This window comes from Myotis nattereri (assembly GCF_964212035.1).
Source record: "Myotis nattereri genome assembly, chromosome: 3".
Lineage (NCBI taxonomy): Eukaryota > Metazoa > Chordata > Mammalia > Chiroptera > Vespertilionidae > Myotis > Myotis nattereri.
In genome coordinates this window covers 4,276,531-4,299,863 of record NC_138077.1, presented here as the reverse complement: position 1 = coordinate 4,299,863, position 23,333 = coordinate 4,276,531, and the positions used below count along the sequence as shown (strand labels likewise).

The 23,333-nt window shown below is 39.4% G+C and overlaps 1 protein-coding gene across 3 annotated transcripts in view; it reads right to left on the bottom strand.

Moving 5' to 3' along the window:
- The window catches only part of DYRK1A (dual specificity tyrosine phosphorylation regulated kinase 1A), a 129,385-nt gene that overhangs the window by 63,151 nt on the left and 42,901 nt on the right, over nucleotides 1-23,333 (bottom strand). For all 3 annotated transcript variants that reach the window (XM_081086448.1, XM_081086449.1, XM_081086447.1), the window contains exon 2: nucleotides 8,573-8,658. In XM_081086448.1, coding sequence (XP_080942574.1) covers nucleotides 8,573-8,582 — 10 coding nt within the window. In that variant the 5' untranslated portion in view covers nucleotides 8,583-8,658. The remainder of the gene's footprint in view (nucleotides 1-8,572; nucleotides 8,659-23,333) is intronic.

The window sequence follows — 23,333 nt, the reverse complement described above, 5'->3', positions numbered from 1 at the left end:
AAATAAGCCCAGTAGAGATCTATAGTCTCCAACTTCAAAGCCATCCTAACACATTTTTCCCTCTCAATAGGTCTGCTTATAAAAATAGAAGGCTAACTGCTATTTAAACCTGAATTATAAACACAGATTTTAAAATTTTGGGCTGTATTCTTGTGGATCAACTAATTCACGTTTGGGAAATGGTCCCATTCTCATCCCCTCTTCCACTCCTAACCAAAAATGCACTTAGAGCCTTATGAATACTCACTGTTGTATATTAAATATACTTTTGTTCCTTCATTCAGATATCACGGAAATATAAAAGTTGACTAATCAAGCCTTTATTTAGGTAAGTGTTATCATAACTAATGCACACTGCTAAAACAAAAAAGGTTCTTGCAAATTATTTTTGCCATTAAAATACCTTTCTGAATTGTGCTTATCAAGGCAATCAAAGTTTCGCCTTCCTTAAGCATATTCATCTATATAAACTGCATTAAGTATTTTCTTGTCAATTTTCATGTCATCTGAAAACAAGTACAGTTTTGAAACCAAGAAAGCTACCTAGTTCTTAATATATGCTCCCAGAATTCACAGTACATAGAGAAGCAAGGACAGCCACAACTGGAGGAGTGCTTGAAAACATTCTACCACCAGCAAGGAACCAACACCACACCTAGAAGCTCAGTGTCTTAAGTTGGGGAAGGAGCATGCTTCTAAAAAGAAAATCTAGAACACTACAAAGGTCAAGCATACTCATCTTCATCCTCACTAATATCCACCAAATCAGCAGTAATGAATCACAAATATAAGATCAATTATTTAAAGCATGGGATGGAGACACACCAGTGAACCAGATTCCGACAGATTTCAAGACTAAAGGCCAAAGGGATGGTGCCAATCATGTCAGCGAGACCTAGAGCCGAAAGCTGGCACGGGGGGGGGGGGGGGGGGGGGGGGGGGGGGCGCGGCAGTGGAGGAGGAGGAGGAGGAGGAGGAGGAGGAGGAGGAGAACTTGGCTTGATTACTACGAGACAATGAACTGTGCTGCATGATCAACTGGATGCAGGATGCATATCATACAATTAACTCATTATTTAAGATCACCATTACATTGCACTCCACCTCAACCCAGTGTTAACATTTCTCCCATGGGTGGAACAAACTTAATGACAGTATTTCATCTCTCCAGCTATAGTTGCTAATACACTATGTGTTCTTCCAGTGTACTTTTCTGTTTTCAATTTTCACACAACTCAACACACAAAACATGTAATTCAATTACAGTTAAGGACAGGTGTGTAAGTGTATAGACTTACATACAATGTAAAAGTAATTGTCTGGTGGGTAAAGGGCGAGAGGCAAAAAGTAATATAAAGGGTACTAAAGCCCTCATTTCATATCTTGGGAGGTCAAGAGAAACTGTCTAAAACTGAAGCATCAAGAAATAGATTTAAGTCAGTTTTATAAAATGTTAATAATATCAAGACAAAAACTTTTTAAAAGGAAAATAAATTTGCAGGAAGAAAGATAGCATAGAGAGGTACTTGACTTCATTTTTCTGGGAAGACAGTCTTTTTTAAGTAATAAGACAGCTATAAACACATTATTGTATTAAAGTGATGAAAGTAACAAAGGAAGAATATAAAAACTAAAAATTAAAAGGGATCTTACTACTAACATGAGGAGGAAAACATATTTCATTTTTTATTTCCAAAAGAGATTAAATTTATTAACATATGCATAAATATTGAGTAATTAATGTTTAATATAGGACAAAAGTACAATCTAAATTTAACCTGTCAGTTAAACATAACCTGAAAGAATACGACTAGTAGGAAGAAAAAAGACTGGCTGCAACCAGTAGGCTACAGAAACGCAAGCATTTAACTACAAAAAAATTGTTTTTGCTTTTTTAGTATTAACAAGATAACATTTTCAAGTGTCTACTTTTTGAGTACTTGATCCCATGTAGTATATTTTGTGCAGAGTGTATAAAAATGAAAATAAACCTATTTGTGCTTTTCTCTAATGTAATCTCGCACACAGACCCATTTAATACCAAGGGTCTCTGCACTTATAAAGACTAGAATAACGGATATACAAGCCTCAACCAAACTAACGAGGGACCAGTAGGTAGCCTAATGTCAACCTCCAAAGGAAATGGGAGAAAAAAACACTAAACAGTAAAATCTTAAATTGCACTTTTGGGGAAGTTGCTCTACACTACCCAAACCTTAAGCAGTAACAACTTTTTACATCAGCTTTCTTAGTCTGTGTTCTTCCTTTTAAAGTATCTTCTTAAAGTAAACCAAAATTTATTCAAAAAGCTTTTAAAACAATGGCCAAATCTTCCATTTTCTAAAACTCCTAAAACCAACTCCACCAAATTATTCCAAGAACCAAAACAAATATTTTATTTCACTTGAATCTACAATTCAAATCACTGTCGATAATACACATTCTTCATAACTCATATTTGCTTGTTTAAGAACACATGTTCCTTTTTAAAGCAGTAATTACTTCCACAGACTTTCCAGAAAAGCTAATACAGATAAGCCTATTGTATCTTATCAAAAGCAAAGAGTAAATTATTTATGAAGCCCTTGATAATCCCTTTAAAAGAGGAAATATAATACATAAAAGATCACCACTGTTAACGGATTATTAATGGGTTTATTTCTCATTTGTCCAACCAATATTTGAGAATCAATCATGTTCCAGGCATTACACTAAAAAATAAGACCTAGTCCCTCCACACAAAAACTTAAAGCTCCTGTATAAAAAGATACTATTAGCAAAATTAAAACACAAATGCAAACTGGACAATGTATTAGCAGAAGTAACAAAGAAGGAACATATTAGTTAAGAGTCAGGAGTCATGTTCCTGGGTTTGTATCCTAGCTCTACTAGCCTGGGGCAGGGTACCTAACCTGAGTTAGTCATCAGACCTATCTCAGAGTTATCATCAAGAGAATATTCTACATAATCCTATATAGTACAGAGCTAATACGTTAATGGTCGTGACACCCTCACACCAAAACTTCCGATCAGCAGGAGGCTGCGTGCACAGCAGGCACGCACGGGTAGGCGAGGTTGCAGGCGTGGCTAGGCGTGAGCAGGTGGGCAGGGACTTGACTCTGGAGAACTTGACCGGAGGCGCAGGCGGATTTTCTGGTCCAGCCCCCATGGCAGTGGCGGCAGCCATGGGACTCTTTCTGGGCGGGAGGGCGGGGCTGTGTGTACAGGGAGGCATGCTCGGGAAGGGATTCCGGAACTCGCATGATTTTGCACGCCAGGTCACTATTAAGTTAATAAATATAAATCATTTAGAATAGTTCTTGGCATACAGTAAGGTTTCAATGAGGAACTCTTATAAATTAACAAGAAATAAAAAATCCAAGAGAAATAATCAGCAGAGTGTAGAGGGCCGCCTGGGAGGCACCTAGGCATTTCCTTATAATTATTGTCAGCTGAACTCAGAGCATAGGCAGAGCGACGCCCTGGGAACATGCTTCCCCAATAAGGCTGGACATGTTAATCAGGCAGGGGCAGAACTAGATATGTAAATCTAGGCCTTTAAAATAAACCTGCTGTGTGGCTCAGCCCACTTTTGCCGCCTCTCCATCAGAGAGGATGGCGCCCACCTGGCCCCAGCTTAAAATCTATTTCTGCATCTTGGTCTTTCTTTAATTTCTTAATCCCCAGCTCCTCTACTCAGCAAATGGACTGTTTCCTTTTCCATGTCCCACATGGAAAAGAGAGAAACAGCCCCCCACAGCAGAGAATATTGAAAGGAAATTCTGCCCTGTCCAGTTAGAGCTCTGGCCCTCAGACCAAAGGGTCCTGTGTTCCATTCCCAGTCAAGGGCACTGTCAAGGGCACATACCTGGATTAAGGTTCACTCCCCGCCCCGGGGCGAGTGTGGAAGGCAAACAACGGATGTGTCAGTCTCACATGGATCTCTCTCTCTCTCTCTCTCTCTCTCTCTCTCTCTCTCTCTCTCTCTCCCCCCCCTTCCCTCCCTCCCTCCTTTCCACTCTAGAAATCAAAGGGGGGGAAATATCCTCTGGTAAACATTAAAGAAAAAAAAAAGGAAAATTCACAGAACATATGAATAACAAACATGGGAAACTTAATCTCACTAATATTCAAACAAATGCAAATTAAAATATTAAGCTGTGTTTTGCCTATCAAATTGGCAAACATTTTCAAGTACCCAGAATTCTAGAATATGTGAAAATTATTGCTAGTAGAATCGTACATTGTACTTTTAAATGACATTTGAAAATACATATCGAAAGTCTAAAAAATATACATATCCTCTAACTCAACAATTTCAACTTCTAGCAGTTGGACCTAAAGCAATAAATCAAAGAACACCACAAAGACTGTCACAGTAGTGTTCACATAAACATTATTTATGAACTAATAAGCAACAATGAGGACTAGATTAAATAAATAGCAGCTGATCTATAAAACACTAATTAGGCATTAACATAACGCTATAAAAGAATATTAATGGTAAGAAATGTTTAAATTTTAAAAGACTATAGTAAGTTATAAAAAAATTTTAAAAAGACTAAGTCAGTAAAGTATCAAATGGTTTTAAGTCAGTGGTTCCCACCGTGGGGCACCCTCCCCACAGGGGGGTAATTTGATTTTTAAGGGGGGCAATTCGAGAATGAGCTATTAACAGTGAATTTTTTGCATTTCTCATGGTTCTAGGGGCCTCATATATAGTATATAAATATACATTGTGACATATTTATGCATTTCAATTCTGTATAATATGTCTTGAAACTTTATTTGCTATCTATTTTTTAGTTTCATATTATTTTTTAACAATTTCTTAGTACTTCAACTGTCCTTTCGTTCTTTGATTTTTCTCTTTCATGGCTGCCATGTTCTTTGGAAGCTTGTTTAGACCAAGTTAATGGACTTGTAGGCTTCTTCTACATGAATAGGAGTTCACTTTTTGAGTAATAAAAATTATATGTCACAAGGGGGGCATCAGGATTTTAGAGATGCTTAGGTGGGGCATGGCCAAAAACAAAGATTGGGAACCACTGTTTTAAGCAGTTAAATTCATATATAAAAGAAATATGACAGCAACATAAATTAGCATAATTTAAAATAAATTTCTAAGGCTATTCGATCTCAAACAGTTACAGTTCTGTATGTTCTAGAACTATTTCAAGTTTTAAAGTAACTAACCTATCACTACTGTGTAATAATTTTAGTTGTTAAAGAAGTCCATGGCAACAACAACAAAAAAGAATGGTATCAACTGCTATGTTCAACAGCTTTTCTCAAATTTATATCCATTAAATGTTAATGGGTATAAACAATAAATAAATCAGAGGGTAGGACTTTTTATCAAATACATTTTAAAAATGCAAGAGCCTTTATGTTAATCTGAGTCAGTACATCTTCCAAATTTAACCTCAGAAGTGAGTGATTCTACATCCTAAATCAGGGGTGGGCAAACTTTTTGACTCGAGGGCCACAATGGGTTCTTAAACTGGACCGGAGGGCCGGAACAAAAGCATGGATGGAGTGTTTGTGTGAACTAATATAAATTCAAAGTAAACATCATTACATAAAAGGGTACGGTCTTTTTTTTTTCTTTTTTAGTTTTATTCATTTCAAAGGGGCTGGATCCGGCCCGCGGGCCGTAGTTTGCCCACGGCTATCCTAAATAAACGGAATTTGGTCACCTCATAATTCAAAGGGGTAGAGTGGCTCCCTAGTTCCCAGGATGATGGTGAGTACAATGGTGTCACTATCACTAACATGAATAAGTGGGAGGTGAGGGCGGTGTGCAGGAGAGACATCCAGGGGGCAGTTACACAAGTAAAGAGCCCAGGAGAGAGAACAGCTGGGCACAAACACAGATTTTTTTACAACATCGGTATTTAGGTGTCAGGAAACCATTACCGTGATTGCTATTAACCAGACAGTGTTTCCTGTTTTTAGTCTAGATGCCTTAAATTCAATAGGTCTTAAAAATTTACCATAAACGCCCATTGCACCATTTGTTTATATGTGTCCCCTCCTCCAGCTGAAATGTGTTCCTTGATTCCTAAGCACAAGGATCCTTGTGGGCAGAGTATCTAGTCAGTACCCAGTACAAAGCAAATGTTAGCCAAATAACTGTCCTGTCACACATGATTTTTCTTCCAAAAATTAACAAAACAATCCAATTTTACCTCATTTATGTTCTAATTATATATTAAAATATGTGAAAAAACCCTCAAATTAACAAGTACAGGAATACACACACACACACACGCGAGGCACATCAAAGTTTAACTCTGGCGTGGTGTTCAGTAAAAATCGATTAAGCTTTGGCTTTTGAAAGACCAGTCAGTGCCTACTTCCACGTCCTACCTAGCATCTGGAGCCTGCACCCAATCAATAAATGGTAGGAGAATGAGGTATCAGCGCATCTAACTGACATAAAGTCAGCACCACGAATGCCTGAGGAAAACAGCATATTCGCTTTCAAGTGTGCATAAGCATTCTAGAAACAACTTTCATTGAAAACACCTTATGAGCCTTTCTGTGGTAAATTTCTACCAGTTGAAGTATAATAAATGTGTGCATGATAAAACAAGAGCAAACTACTGCACTCATTAATGATTATTATGAAAGCTGTTAATTTTATGTTCAAAAACAAGTATTAACTTTCAAATTGTTTAGAGGGAAATACATCAATAGCTAATACATTTATTAGAAAGAACCAGACCTTCTTTCTTGATTTTTGTCCTTTATAGCCAATAAATGTTGAAAATTTTTAAAGAATACAAGGCCAACTAAGAGAGACTGTATTATGTCATAAGTCTAATATCTGTAGATTTTTTTGTGTGTTCTAGCATTCATAAAAATAACAAATCTTCATAAACTGTATTTACTCTTTACGTATTTCAGTTCATTGATAAACCTTTCTAGAGAAAGCTTTCTGAAAACTCTTCATATCTTACAAAGTAAAAATACAATAGCAACTTTGCCACTTCAAACTTTCATAAGGAAAAATCATGATTAATATTCATGAGTAAGTCTATGAGACACCCCAAAAGCACCTTGTTCCTCTCCTACCCTCAGTGGAAAGTGAGCATCTGTTGGGCATAGCCAATATGCAGTGCAGAGATAGCCAATGTGCAATGCAGGGATAGCCAACGTGCAGTGCAGGGATAGCCAATGTGCAATGCAGGGCCCAAAGAGCAATCAGGAGCAGGCAGTGCTGAGAAACTCTTCCTGCAGCAAAAGGTCAAACTTATAAAATCTGACAACAAAATGTTCATAAAATTCTAAAATTTTCTCTGAAAATGTTTCTATTTATTTCTTTATGATGGTGATATTCAGCCTCAGTATCATGTTGACTTTATCAGCCACTCAACTAGACTGTGTACAAGGCATACATCTAATATGTTCAGGCAAATAAGTGTGTGCACGCTTGAGAAATAGATTACAGATAATTACTCACCCACCTTTTAGTTAAAAAGGATTAGCATCATATTCTTTAAGTCCCTCATGAATGTAAAATATTATTTTATCTATAATTTAATTTGCAAATATGTTCAAGCACACTTTTTCATACAAACTGGTACACCTGAGATATTTTTATAAATCCACTCCAAAGTTTAAAAAAAATGTTAATTTTTCCTTTTTTAAAACAAAGATCACTAAAAACAAAGCCAATGACAAAATGGTTAACAGCTACACCAATAATGTAATTAAATATCTATCTAGGATTTATGCACTTACTTCTTTTCCAGTTAAAATCACATTTTCAAATTATTCATAAATATAATCAAGTAAGACCATCTCTGACAAAGTCTACAAAAATAAGCCACTTGGTTCAACAAAATGCCTCATAATCGGCCTGATTTAAGAAGATACAAGTTTAAAAGTTAATAACACTTTATCCATTAGCTACACTACATTTTCAAGAGTTTGAACATAGCCATACATGAATTAGCCTCAATTTTTCCATGTATGATTAAGAGCACCTCAATTAATTTATAGAACAGTCAAAATTATTCTTTCAAAAATGACTCCATACTGCTTTTCCTATATAAATGACAAAAAGGATGGAAAGGAAGGAGGGAGAGAGGGAGGGAGGGAAGGAAGAAGAAAGGGAAGGAGGGAGGATCAAAATCCCAGACCATATTTTATAAAGGGATCATACATATAGGTATAATATCCTTAAATTAATTTCAGATACACTGTTAAGTCCTTAAAAGACTTGCTCTAACAGGGATCTGAAGGAAACATACATTCAACTATAAAGGGAATAGTTTATTTTTAACAGAAATACTTCAATTCTCAAAGTATTAGTCAACCATCCACTTTTAAAAAGGTTAAGTGCCAGCAATTATTAAGCTGTATTTGTATTATTACCACTATAAGTCACTAATTATCAAACTGATTTCCAAAGTCAAGTTAAGTAAATAGCCCAGCTATTTTTACATTACAGATCTAAATAATTCTCCCCACTAATACTGTTTACCAAAAAGCTCCCCCATTCAAAATATTCCACATTCTCTCAGACAGCCACAGTCTTATTGTATTTTAAAACTTGAGTCACCTGTATGCATCGTCTTCTTTCAAGTCTCATATCATCCTGATGGGGTGGGGGAAGGGAGGGAAGAGTCCAGCAGCAAAACTATAACACTGTGTGAAGAAAAACAGATTATGATGAGAGATAAGGATGCAAGACAATTATCCCTAATTGAGGAGTATCTAATGTAACTACAATCCCCAAAACAGACATAAAATTAACTCAAATTCATTACTAACATTTATTTAAGCTTGAAAACAAATTTTATTAAAGTATTCAATTGTCAGGAAGAAAGACATTTTTAAATCTGCCCACTACCAATAAAAACTTCACACATTTATAGATATGAAATAAAAGTCAACATTCTATTATTCTACATAATTTAACTGGGGGGGATCTATATATTGTAATTTCCATCAATTCACAAATCAGTATGAATGGGAGTTCACTTTTCATCATGACTTACTATCAGAGGTAATCATAGGTAATGAAAATTACTTTATAGGAAAGATAACATGTCAATCTACCACAGTTACTTATAAATGACGTCTGAGAGACTGTTCACAACTGCTCCTTCTAAGCCCACAAGCCCTCTTTTGCTCTCTGAATGGCTTCTCTTACTTTAGTTTTTTTACTGTACTTCCTACTTACTGCTTCCCCTGAAACTTCATGATTGACCAGCAAATTCCATAATGGCTGATAGGAAAGCAAAAGCAACCTCATTGCTGTTATCAACTGAGAGCACATGAAAATAGCAGAAGAGACAAAGACACGCACAGGCTAAAACCTAACTTAGAAATGAGTTCAGTCTAAAAATGCATTCTTTAAATTGATACTATGGGATTCAATAAATATTCCTAATAAAACAATGTTGCTTATCGTGGCCAAGTTCCCAGGCTAGCCAAAAGAAACCTATTGATTCTCAAAGATACTACTGGTCATGGGCACTAGGGGCCCTGCAGAACAAACACAGGAAGTTAACCAATTCTAGATCCTCTGTATTTGGACAAATTCTAAAATTGGTTTGTTTTTCTCTGTTAGCACTCTCTCAACTCCTATTACCTGTAATTCCCTAAATTCTACATTATGGCATCCCAATCATCCTGCTTAATAATAATCCTTTCCCCTAAGTACATTCCCAAATTACCATCCAACACTCTTATTGCCTCAGTGTAGTTTCACATCAGGTAACTGACAGAAAGAAATCAACTGGGCTGAAATAATTCACTTTAACTAAATTTGCAATTTTCAACAAGGATGCTAGTTAACCCAAATGAACCCCTAACTGACAGAATTCTAATACTGTTGCAATAAAAAGCAAAAAACTACTTAGGCAGTTTAAAGAAAAACATTTTAGGGAAGGGGATCATAATTTAGATTTGAGTCTATATTTATTGACTCCAAATATTTCTGCTCATTTATTTCTCTTACTGGTGAACTTACAAGTTCATTAAATGCTCTAAGTCCAAACAGCAGCAACTGGAAGAGGAGCTCAGGGACAGGGGTTTAAATGTATCAATTATTTGTAAATTGGGAAATGCCTGTCTAAAATCATTACCTATTTCCAGATTCCATTTCTATAGAACCATCTTCTAGTTCAAATGCCAGTATGTTAGCAAGTAAAACCCTAAACAGTATCCAATTTGAGGATTGTATGGATAGATGGATGGATAAACATTAAAATACTCCATCAAAATAATTTTATTTGCAAAAATAATACTGGAATAATCAAGATTAAAGGTGTTTTTTTTTTACTTCAAAGACAGTTCTCTAACAACTTTTCCCCCACATAAATGTTCAGACTTTTCAATTCTAGCACAAACCATGGAAAAAGAAAATATAAATGAAATCTCTAGCTATACACTATATATCATCAAATACTTTAAGCTCTAAACATCGTATTCTTTACATATAAAATGTTAGTGCTACCTACACCCCAAGAACGTCAATGGTTTCAATAGAAAAAGATATTACTGTTACAAAAGCACTTTATAAGAAGAATCAAATAAGACATCAGTATTCTTTTTATTTTATTAAAAGTTTGTTAGAAATTAGCAGATCATTGCATAAGTGTTTTAAATATCTAAAGATAATAAGTATGGGTGAGCAAGTGGCACATGCATGATGCATTTGACTATAGGTCATCAAAATAGTCTGACCCTAAATCTGACATCTTTTAAATATATGTTATTGATTTCAGAGAGGAAGGGAGAGGGCGATAGAGATGGCAACATCAATGATGTGAGAGAATCATTGATCAGCTGCCACCTGCACACCCCACACCAGGGATCAGGACGGCAACCCAGCCCTGACCAGGAAATCAAACCGTGACCTCCTGGTTCATAGGTCAATGCTCAACAACTGAGCCACGCTGGGCTGGCAACCTGACATCTTTTAGAAGTCATCCATTAATCACTCCTCATTTGAAAAGCAGCCTTTAGCAAGGGGTAAAATATCTCTACAAGTTACAAAATGTGCTGCTGACACACACAGCAATTAAGTCATTATATACTGAGTATGATAAACTCAAGTCTTGACTGTGGATTGCTTTAAATAGGATTCTAGTGCTTATTCTAAATATCCTCGAGGGAGGTTAATTTTCTTTCTTTCTTTGTGTTGTTTTTTTGGTTTTTTTTGAATGTTTACTGATTTTTAGAGAAGGAGGGAGAGAGAATCATTGATGTGAGAGTGAAACTTCGATTAGCTGCCTCCTACATGCTTCCTACTGGGGACTGAGCCAACCACCTGGGCATATACCCTGACTGGGAATGGAGCCGGCACCCTTTCAGTGCATAGGATGCCACCCAACCACATGAGCAACACCAGTCAGGGCCAGAGTTGTCACTTTTCACACTCAATAACAAATTACATGAAAAGAACGCTCATATTTAAATTTTCCTGAGAAAAACCTATAGTGAATTTTTCATCTTTTCCCCCAACCATTCACAAATTATGTAGCAAAGATTAGATCAGTGGTTCTCAACTTTCCGAATGCCGTGACCCTTTGATAAACTTCCTCATGTTGTGGTGACCCCCAACCATAAAATTATTTTCGTTGCTACTTCATAACTGTAATTTTGCTACTGCTATGAATCATCATGTAAATATCTGATATGCAGGATGTATTTTCATTGTTACAAATTGAACATAATTAAAGCATAGTGATTAATCACAAAAACAATGTGTAATTATATATGTGTTTTCTGATGGTCTTAGGCGACCCCTGTGAAAGGGTCGTTTGACCCCCAGAGGGGTCGCGACCCACAGGTTGAGAACCACTGGATTAGATGCTAATGAAAAGCATCTCCTATCCTAACTACAAGAACCTCCCATAATCCTGAGAACCTCTTACACTATGTCAGGGGTGGGCAAACTTTTTGACTCGAGGGCCACAATGGGTTCTTAAACTGGACCAGAGGGCCGGAACAAAAGCGTGGATGGAGTGTTTGTGTGAACTAATATAAATTCAAAGTAAACATCATTACATAAAAGGGTACGGTATTTTTTTTCAATAGTTTTATTCATTTCAAACGGGCCGGATCCGGCCGTAGTTTGCCCACGGCTGCACTATGTTTTAGCTCACATTTTGCCAAAGGCAATATAACAAACTAGGGGCCCGGTGCACGAAATTCGTGCACTGGGTGTGGGGTGGGGGGAGTGTCCCTCAGCCCAGCCTGCCCCCTCTCACATACTGGGAGCCCTCAGGCGTTGACCCCCATCACCCTCCAATCGCAGGATCGGCCCCTTGCCCAGGCCTGATGCCTCGGACAGAGGCATAGACCCCCATCACCCTCCGATCACCTGATCGGCCCCTTGCCCAGGCCTGACGCCTCCGCCAGAGGTGTCAGGCTTGGACAGGGGACCCCCATCTCCCCCCGATCACTGGCTCTGACCCCTGCCCAGGCCTGAGGCCTCTGGCCCAGGAATCATGCCTGGGCAGGGGACCCCCATCTCCCTCTGATCGCTTGCTCCACCCCCTGCCCAAGCCTGACGCCTCTGACCCAGGCTTCAGGCCTGGGCAAGGGGACCATCATATCCCCCCAATCCCCGGCTCCGCCCCCCACCCAGGCCTGATGCCTCAGCCAGAGGAGTTGACCCTCATCACCCTCCGATCACCAATCACGGGATCGGCCCCTTGACCAGGCCTGAGGCCTCCGGCAGAGGAGATGACCCTCATCACCCTCCGATCACCAATCACCGGATCGGCCCCTTGACCAGGCCTGAGGCCTCTGGCAGAGGAGTCAGGCCTGGGCAGGGGACGCCCAGCTCCCCGCAGTTGCAGGCTCCACCCCTGCCCAGGCCTAACGCCTCTGGCCTAGGCGTCTGGCCCAGGCAGCAGGGACCCGCAGCTGCAGCGGCCCCGCGATCGTGGGCTTCGCTTTAGGCCCAGGCAAGGGACCCCTAACTCCCGGGACTGCCAGCTTCGACCGTGCCCAGCTCCCATCGCTGGCTCCACCCCTACTTCCTGCTATCAATGGCCAGGGCAGCAAAGGCGCCTGATTCTCCGATCATGGCTGGGGGGCAGGGCAAAGGCGGCCCCAGGGCCGCCTTTGCCCTGCCCCCAAGCTCTTAGCTCCCCCCTGGGTTTCCGATCACTGTCAGTGGCAGGGGGCTTCTTCCTGCTTTCCCTTTGGCCTCCCTGCATTGTGCCTACATATGCAAATTACCCGCCATCTTGTTGGCAGTTAACTGCCAATCTTAGTTGGCAGTTAACTGCCAATCTTAGTTGGCAGTTAATTTGCATATAGCCCTGATTAGCCAATGAAAAGGGTAGCGTCGTACGCCAATTACCATTTTTCTCTTTTATTAGTGTAGATGGTCAATGAACAATCTAGGAACTGAGCTTAAGTGGTTTGAAGTTAAATTTACAAACCATTTTTTAGTTGTCTAAAAATCATTGCATAAAATTAATGTACAGCATATCTTCAGAGATGAGGGGAAAGGAGGGAGGGGAAAAGAGAGGAAGAAAAGGAAAAGGGTGAGAATATCAAAACACACAGTTATGCACGGACATACTGAGATATATAAAATAATACTAATCTACCTGGCCAGTGTGGTTCAGTGGTTGAGTGTTGACTTATGAACTAGGAAGCCACTGTTCGATTCCCAGTCAGGGCACATGTCTGGGTTGTGGGCTCAAGCCTCAGTAGGGGGCATACAGGAGGCAGCTGATTAATGATTCGCTCATCACTGATGTTTCTATCTCTCTCTCACTCTCCCTTCCTCTCTGAAATCAATAATAATGTACTTTTTAAAAATTAATACTAATTGACCAAGACCAAGAGTGGCAAAACTGTGATTGAAATGAACAAATTGGCATGATATGGCAAATCCAGATTAACTGAGGAGTTGATGAATTAAGTGGCAGGTATGATGTTTTCTCCAATGTCACAATGTTTTGCAATGACACAAAACTAAAGATCCTATCTAGTTTCAAAGTAAAGTAATAGAGAAACATTACAAGCAGCAGGTGAAAATAATTAGTATGACACAAGCTTAAAAAGTTCTGGTAGGTACTGTTTTACTTCTCAAGCTAGTCAGAAATACACAGACAGTTGTTTTTTACTATCATTAATTTTACATTGTATATATACTGTGTGTGTGTATATATATGTATATGTGTGTGTGTGTGTGTATATATATATATACACACACACATATATGTATTCTTGTATAATTTTGATCCCACAGGAAAAATATAATGCACAATGGGACTTGTATGCATGCACATAAGCATAACCAATGGACACAAACACCAGGGGGATGAGGGCATAAGCGGGAAGGGGGGGGTGGACAATGGGGGGATAAGGACACATATGTAATACCTTAATCAATAAAGAAGTAAAAAATGACAACACATGCAGCAGCTATTTAAAAAAAAATAAAGCTGCCAATTAAGAATAAGCTTCCCCCATTAAAAATGGCGGCAGAGGAGGAGGATGCTGCACCGACATGCTCCCAGTACAAGCTGGAATTAAACTGAAATACGGAAAAGCTTCCTGAATAATCAATGGAAAACTCACAGGAGAGAACCCTGATAACCCAAGGACTGAAGGTGGAGACCACATAGAGAATGGTAGGAGGGGCAGAGGGGCGAAAGGGCTGGCCCGGCACCCACAGACAGCAACTGAAGTCCTGGAGAGATGACTCAGCTCTGGGAGGTTGCCACTGAGAACTCTGGGATCTAATCCCGAAGCGGGGCTCCCCAGCAGAGAGCACCAAACTGAGGAGGATACCCACATAACATCTAGCTGTGAAAAGCAGTGGGGTGCTGTCTGCCAGGGAGTGGCAACTGAAAGTTTGGGCATCCTCTTAAAGGGCCAATACACAAAAACTCCCTGTGGAGCCACCCACCTTGTGCTCTGGCAGAGGGAGGGTGAAGTGGGTTGGAGCTGTGAGAGCAGAACCCAGGACTGGGGACTTGGGGGATAGAGCACAGAAGGCAGACACCCCAAGATTCCTGGGCTGAGTCATTCCCTCATGCAGCAAGGACAACTTTCCCACATAGACATCTGCCTTGTGGGGTGGGGGGTGAGGGGTGGGGGGGAACACAGTCGACACACCCTATTGGAAAATACCTTGCCCTGAGGATGATTGCCTCGGGGCAATTCAAGTTGGAGGTGATCTCTAGAGGCTTTAAGTCTTTGCCTGATCCAATTAGTCAGAAACAGCCTTTAACACTGTCCTGCACTAAAGTTTGAGAGGTATAGAGAGGGTCCACCTAAAACATAGTCACAAACCCAGACAACCAAAATGAGGAAACAAAGAAACAACCCCCAAATGAAAGAACTAGCTAATTCTCCAGAAAGAGATAAATGAAGCAGAGGTAAGAAATTTATCTGAAACAGAGTTCAGAGTAATGATGTTAAAAATGCTCAACAGTATGAAAAAAGATATAGTAACTATGAAAAAAGAACAGTCTGCGATAAAGAATTACCTAACACAAATAAAGAACACATTGGAAGGAATACACAGCAGATTAGGGGAAGCTGAGGATCGAATCGGTGAATTAGAAGACAGAGTTGAAAATATCACTCAATTAGAGAACCAAAAACAATTAAAAAAATAGGAGGACAGCTTAAGGGAGCTGTGGAACAATGTGAAACATATTAAAATAGTAGGTGTGCCAGAAGAGGCAGAAAGGGAGAAAGGAATAGAAAAAGTGTTTGAAGAAATAATGGTAGAAAACTTCCCTAACCTGGAAAAGAAAAAGTCACACAAGTTCAGGAGGCACAGAGAAGCCCAAACAACAAGAACCCACTCTTCTGCCTCAAGCATCCCAAACATGAAATAAAGCTTCTAAGTAGTAAATTAACTTGTAAAAGGCATTTCATTTAGGAGAATGGAAGCAGAGAAATTTTGATTACAGCATATCACAGACTGTTATATATTCCCTTAAAAAATTTTTTTAAGAAGATAAACTGCAAAGAGGGTAAGACCAATAGTAGTTAAGTCATTTTCGCACTGAAACGTTGAGCAAGCTATAATAGCACGAAGAGTTAGAAACCTGGATCTTGAATTATATTTACAACTCCAAAGGCACGTTGGAAGTGGGAGTAGCTGAGATATGTAATAAAGGGGATAGAAGGATATGATTTCTCATGAAATTATATGAAAAGAACTAACAAAACCATGAGTAAACAGCTGAGAGAAGTTTCAAGAACTAAGAGCAGAGAGGAATAAATAAATATTGCCCCAAATGTTTGCTACATCAAGTTACTTGGCCTCTCTAGGACTGTATCTAGGCTCAAATGAGACCAAATTAGACAATGAATATTTGGGTACAGCATTAATTACAGGAAAACAGGAGGGTAATTCATCCTCATATGCATGTTATCCATAATACATAATGCACTGACAAATATTTCTTTTTTTACTGGATGAGACTGAAACTCTCAGCGTTAAGTTATCATCAATTGGAAGAAAGTACAGTGCCCTGTCACTAATTCAAAATAATAAACTACCACTGATATTCTATTTTGCTTGCCATCCTTTATCTTCCATTAGCTGAGTGTGAAAACATAAAAGATTTGCACAAGTTTATATCAACCGTCAAATCTGTCAACATATTTACATGTATTCTCTTGAATTGAGTTCCTCAAATATGAATTCTTAGACCACAGAACTTTTGAACATCCCAACTCCCACTACTGGAGAGTGGTTGCTATATAGATACCAGGAAAAACCTCTACTATAAGCAGACCTAAGTTCCAGAAGGCTCATTTCTAAGACAGTTGGTTGAAAGTCAACATTATATACTTTTTAAGTTATATATGGAATTAAGCAGACTTTTATAAGCTGGCTTGCCTCTAGCCCACCTCTCTCCATAGAATTCAGGTCCACATTTCTTAAAGCCTAGTGAACTGAGCTTGGATGCCTCAATTACTGTTTCCCAGTTATTACTGCATATGAGGTATCTTATCTTTAATGGACACCTATTTCCTTAATCTCATAAACAGTTGTAGAAGGTAGGTAGCACTATTATCTCCATTTTACAGGTGAGGAAACCAAGGCTAAGAGAGGTAAAATGAAGTTGCTCCAAGTCACACATGACTAATGGTAGAGAGATAAGATTCAAATCCAACCAAACTGACTTCAAAACTGCTGCTGCCAGGCTCCATGTTAAACTGAATTTACCATCCATCTCTCCATCCTTCTAACCTGCTTAAAAAAAAAAAAAAAAAAAAAAAAGGCAAAAGACCAGGGAGGACAGAAAATAATCCACTTCTTCTTGTATTCTCAGTCTTGGTTGATGGGTGTCACCATCACCCAATCTCCCAAACTAAAACCCTAATCATCTAGGACTTTTCCTGTTGCTTACCCCACATGCAATCCACAAATTCTTGTGTTGGATTTCACCTCACAAGTTTTTCGAACTGACCTCATTACTCCATTTCTACAATTCCTATCAAAGGGCCCTTCTTGTCTGTTTGCACTCCCTGCTCAAGTCTACCCACTATAGCTCATTCTCATCAGAACTATATGCCTTCGAAACAAATCCTGTCACCATTCCAACCCAATTGTGTGCAATTTTGTTGTTCAGAAGCTGGAACTGAACAATAGTCTTTTCTCCATTTAAAATTAAAAATCTCAAGTTTTTCTCCCATCATTTATCTGAAATAAGGTTTATCTGATTATAAAATATTATATGTTCATTGCTTTAAAAAGGAATAAAGAACTAAAAGTCATATAAAATTTCACCACCCTAAAATAATAAATCTTTGCTCTTGTTTTTATAATTTTACATCTTTACATCAACAATTTATACTTGTATGATTTTAAATAGTTGTATAGTACTATGTACAGAAGGAGGTTTACTTTAAGCAAACACCTATTGCGGAATATTTGGGTTGTTTCCAATTTTTCACTACCATATATTTTGAAACTTGAAACCTGCTTTTACCCACTTGCTAATGGAACCAAGAGCAAAGTAATGTAAACAAAACACCAAGATTTTTTTCAATCTCTTCTGCTGATGTGCTTCTTGAAGATACTATTTTATACTAGAGGCCAGGTGCACCAATTCATGCACGGGTGGGGTCCCTCAGCCTGGCCGGCGATTGGAGCGATCGGGGCCATCTTGCCCAGTCCCAATGGGGGCCAATGGGGGCCAGCCAACCAGAGAGGGACCACCGGAGGGCTCCAGGGTGTGTCTGGCCCTCTTGCCCAATCCCGACTGGCTGGACTCCAGCAGCAATCTAACCTATCAGTCGGAGCGTCTGCCCCCGGGTGGTCAGTGCGCGTCATAGTGACTGGTCAAGCAGTTGACCAAACGGTCAACCAATCACACACTTAGCATATTTCGCTTTTATTATAGTGGATCGCCTATACATAATGTCCTCAATTCAAATCAATCCTAGTTCATAAGAGGAATTAAAAAGGAATGGCCATGGTTTGGCTCAGTGGATAGAGCGTCGGCTTGCAGACTAAAGTGTCCCAGGTTCGATTCCGGTCAAGGGCACATGACCAGTTGCGGGCTCGATCCCCACTGGGGGCATGCAGGAGGCAACCAATCCATGATTCTCTCCCATCACTGATGTTTCTATCTCTCTCTCTCCCTCTCCCTTCCTCTCTGAAGTCAATAAAAATATATTTTAAAAAATAAAAAAATAACATAAAAAATAAAAAGGAATGGCCGAGCCCTGCCGGGATGGCTCAGGTGGGCGAGCACTATCCCATGTACCAAGAGGTTGCTGGCTCGATTCCCAGTCAGACCATATGCCCGGGTTGCAGGATGGATCCCCAGTAGGGGATATGCAAGGCAGCCGATAGATGTTTCTCTATCATTGATGTTTCTATTTTCTCTCTCTCTCCCTTCCTCTCTAAAAACTCAATAAAAACCTATTAAAAAAAAAAGGAATGGCCCAATGGCCCATTTTTTACATTACTTTTAGGTGCTCAGAGAATAACACAAGGATGTGATCCAGTATTTCATGTTCTCCCTGGTTAATTTCCCTCCTTAACCTAAACATCTGGGGTGATCTCACTTGTGTATGTATTTCGTAAACAAAAAAAGTGCCTCTTGCCCTAGCGGGTTTGGCTCAGTAGATAGAGCATTGGCCTGCGGACGGAAGGGTCCCTGGTTCCATTCCAGTCAAGGGCACATGTCCGGGTTGCAGGCTCAACCTCCAGTCAGGGTCATTCAGGAGGCAGCCAATCAATGATTCTCTCTCATCATTGATGTTTCTATCTCTCTCTTCCTCTCCCTTCCTCTCTGCAATTAATAAAAATATTTTTTAAAGTGTCTGTCAGAAGACACAGGAAGAATATGTTCAATCAATAGCTTCCAAACCCTTCTCATAGTGTCTATGAGAACCTTTCCAGTGCCCTGGAAAACCATTCTGTTCTCTACTGCCTGATAACACTGACTTTTCTAAATAGGATGGTCTAAAGTATAATAATACATATACACACATATAATTTTATTTATAAAATATACGTTATATATAATTTATTTACATAAATGCATGCACACATATACTTAGTTGGTAATATGTACTTTTAGACATACATAATTATATGTAATTTTATAAACCACTGCTTTTAATTATCCTTGCATTTTTAAAAAATACATAAAAATAACAAGGCCCAGAATTAATTAAAAAACACACACTATTATTAACAGCTTACATTTTCTTCCAATAAGCCTATTACTAAGAGTTATAAAATGAGTTTAGTTTTACTTGTTTTCCTGCTACAATTTTGTGTTACTTACAAAAAGGTTACCTCCTCAAAAAATCCTTAATATGTGTGCTCTTATATTTCAGACTACCAGTTATCCTCCAAATTCTCCATCTCTCTTTTTACTTTTCACCCCAACCTCAGGTTACCTCCAATTCCTGGCCCCTCCACTCATTCCTCTATAATCTTTCTCTCCAAAGGAAGTACTTCAAACGTTTACTTGAAACTAATTATTCTGATCTCTTTTTCTCCACCCTAACTTCTCACTCAGTATCTAGACCAGTGGTTCTCAACCTTGGCTGCACATTAGAATCACCTGGGAATTTTTTTTAAAATCCTGATTTCTGGGCCTCATCCTCCGACCTCATCCTCCAAGATGAAGCCCAGAAATCAGGATTTTAAAAAGATTCCCAGGTGATTCTGATGTGCAGCCAAGGTTGAGAACCACTGATCTAGACCAACAACAAGCTGCTTGGGTCACTTCCAGTGTCACATTACTACCACAATTCACTATCCCTAAAACATCCTCACCCCTTCCTCACACAGCTCACCTTCCCAGCTCTATCCCAGCACTGCCATGCTTCTAGAGCAGTGGTTCTCAACCTTCTGGCCCTTTAAATACAGTTCCTTATGTTGTGACCCAACCATAGAATTATTTTCGTGGCTACTTCTTAACTGTAATGTTGCTACTGTTATGAATCGTAATGTAAATATCTGATATGCAGGATGGTCTTAGGCGACCCCTGTGAAAGGGTTGTTCGACCGCCAAAGGGGTCGCGACCCACAGGTTGAGAACCGCTGGCCTAGAGACTTCTTAAAAACTGCTGACTTCATCTACTCTAAGTGGTCTCACTAAATCCTATCAATTTTGAAACGCCTCAGGCCTTTCCACTCTTCTCCATGCCCAGTGCAATCACCTGATCAGGGTACATGTCTAGGGTTTCAGGCTCAATTCCCAGTAGTGGGTGTACAGGAGGCAGCCGATTAATGTTTCTCCCCTCTCCCTCCCTCTCTCTCTCTCTCTCTCTCAAGTCATTAAAAACATTTTAAAAATTAAATAGCCATTTCATGATAGAAAATACACAATTCACATACAAAAGTGTATCATTAAATGATTTCAAAAATAGAAAAAATAAGTATGTTCAAGACAAAAAGAAAAGGTGGCATAGATTATGGTACATTCACATGATAAAATATTATGTAATCATTTACTTCTTATGATAATTGTATTACATGAGGGAAAAAGTCATATACAGTGGGGCCTTGACTTACGAGTTTAATTCCTTCCAAGACCGAGCTCGTTAAAGAGCTCATTAACTCAAATTACTCTGTCAACTCAATGCAAAAAATCGGCCAAGAGACAGCTGGTATCTCAAAAAACTCATTAGTCGGAACACTCGTAAGTCAAGGCCCAATTGTACCAGAAAGAGCTCAAAATCTTCCCCAAAGCAGAGTTCCAAGAAAGTAAAATAACAGCACAGAAAAATCCTGGAAGAAAATACATAGTTATTAATGATGAATGTCTTGGGCCTGTGGTCAGCAAACTGCGGCTCGCAAGCCACATTCGGCTCTTTGGCCCCTTGAGTGTGGCTCTTCCTAAGCCTTACAAGTACCCTAATTAAGTTAATAACAATGTACCTCCCTATATAGTTTAAGTTTAAAAAAATTCGCTCTCAAAAGAAATTTCAATTGTTGTACTGTTGATATTTGGCTCTGTTTGACTAATGAGTTTGCTGACCACTGTCTTAGGCTAATAAAAGTCTGAGTGATTTTTAATTTTCTTCTTTTTACTCTTCAGTGCATCACAACTTTTGTAAGTAAGCAGGAGAAAAATGGTCCAAGAAATTCAGCCTCCATTCTATATAATAAAGAGCTAATATGCTAATTAGACCAAATAGCCAAACGACCTTCCGGACAACCTTCCAGACGAAGCCAAGGCTGCGAGGGCTAAGCCCCTTGCACAAATTTCGTGCATCGGGCTTCTATGTTAACATAAAAGCCATCATGGAATCTAGCTAAAGGCCACAACTATGAGGACAACCTGTAAGTACGGCCAATTTTAAAACTCCATTATAGGGTAAATCTCATGATAATAAACTACTAAAGATCTTTGTGTTTAAAAATCACTTAATATATTGCTAGGTGACTATCCCCAAAAAAGCATTTAATGTTGCTTAACCCAGTCGCTATTCAAGGTCCTAAACCAGCCGTGGGCAAACTTCAGCCCGCGGGCTGGATCCGGCCCGCTTGAAATGAATAAAACTAAAAAAAAAAGAAGACCATACCCTTTTATGTAATGATGTTTACTTTGAATTTGTATTAGTTCACACAAACACTCCATCCATGCTTTTGTTCCGGCCCTCCGGTCCAGTTTAAGAACCCACTGTGGCCCTCGAGTCAAAAAGTTTGCCCACCCCTGCCCTAAACCATCAGACTCTTCAGCCTGCCCTCGTTTAACCTCCTGGCTCCACAACTTACTGGGTAGCTTCAAGCAAAGTTCTAAAACTCCTAAGTGACTGAGTGTCTCATCGACACAGAGAGGATAATCCCATAAAACTTTGTATTATCAATGGCTCAGCACTCATACAGCATTTAAATCACTGCACAGTAAGTGCTCCATAGACATTCACTTCTGTATACTGTAATATTACATAGTCATTACCACCACCTTTCCAGTCTTACCTTCTGCTACACATTTTCCCCAATCTACACTACAACCCCAAAAGACAAAGCCCATTCCCCAAATACCACGTTTGCTCAGGTTATTATTCCTTCCTTACCCATCTCTGCCTGTCAACACCATTCTGGAAGCCCAACACCAACGCTTTCTCCCCCAGAAGTTCTCCCACCAGCATCCGCTACAGACACTTCCTCTTCAGCCCTGCCACAGCAGTATTTATATGCCTTTATTGCGACCCTAACCCCACTCTGCCTTGAACTATAGGTAACTGACTATATGCACATCAGCACGTAGTCCCAGAGAGTAGGAAAAGCCTTGTTCATCTCACCCTACAGGACGGCCAGCTTCCTCAACTATAGCCAATTCTCAACAGAGAGAGAAAACCATCATCAAACCAACTCATCTCCTAAAACATGGCTTTTGGTTGCTTTGTTGAAACAAATTGATTAAAAATTTTAAATTCTTAAGATGAGATATTAATATTAAGCACAGTTAGGTCACACCTGCAATCTAATGGTGGGAAAAAATGAATTTGCCATGGTTTAGCTCTACTAGTATAACTCATTTCAATGCAAAAAGCACAAAATCCAGTACATTTGCTGTAGAGGATAATAATTATATGAATTAAAAATATTATAAATAATCATCAACTAAACAAATGGCCATAATAAAACTTGAGCATCGATTGAGCTGAGATTTTTTTTGTTAAATACCAACCCACTTTCTAAAGAGTACTTTTACATTTGGTATTACTTATATTAAAAACTAGAGGCCTGTTGCATGAAAAGATTCGTGCAATAGGCTTTCCCTTCCCCTGGCTGCCGGCACCGGTTTTCCTCCGGCACCCGGGACCCAGGCCTTCGCTCGGGTCGGAGCAGCCTTCAAAGCCTTCGCTGCTCTGGCCGGAACCACCTTCAGTCTTTGCTC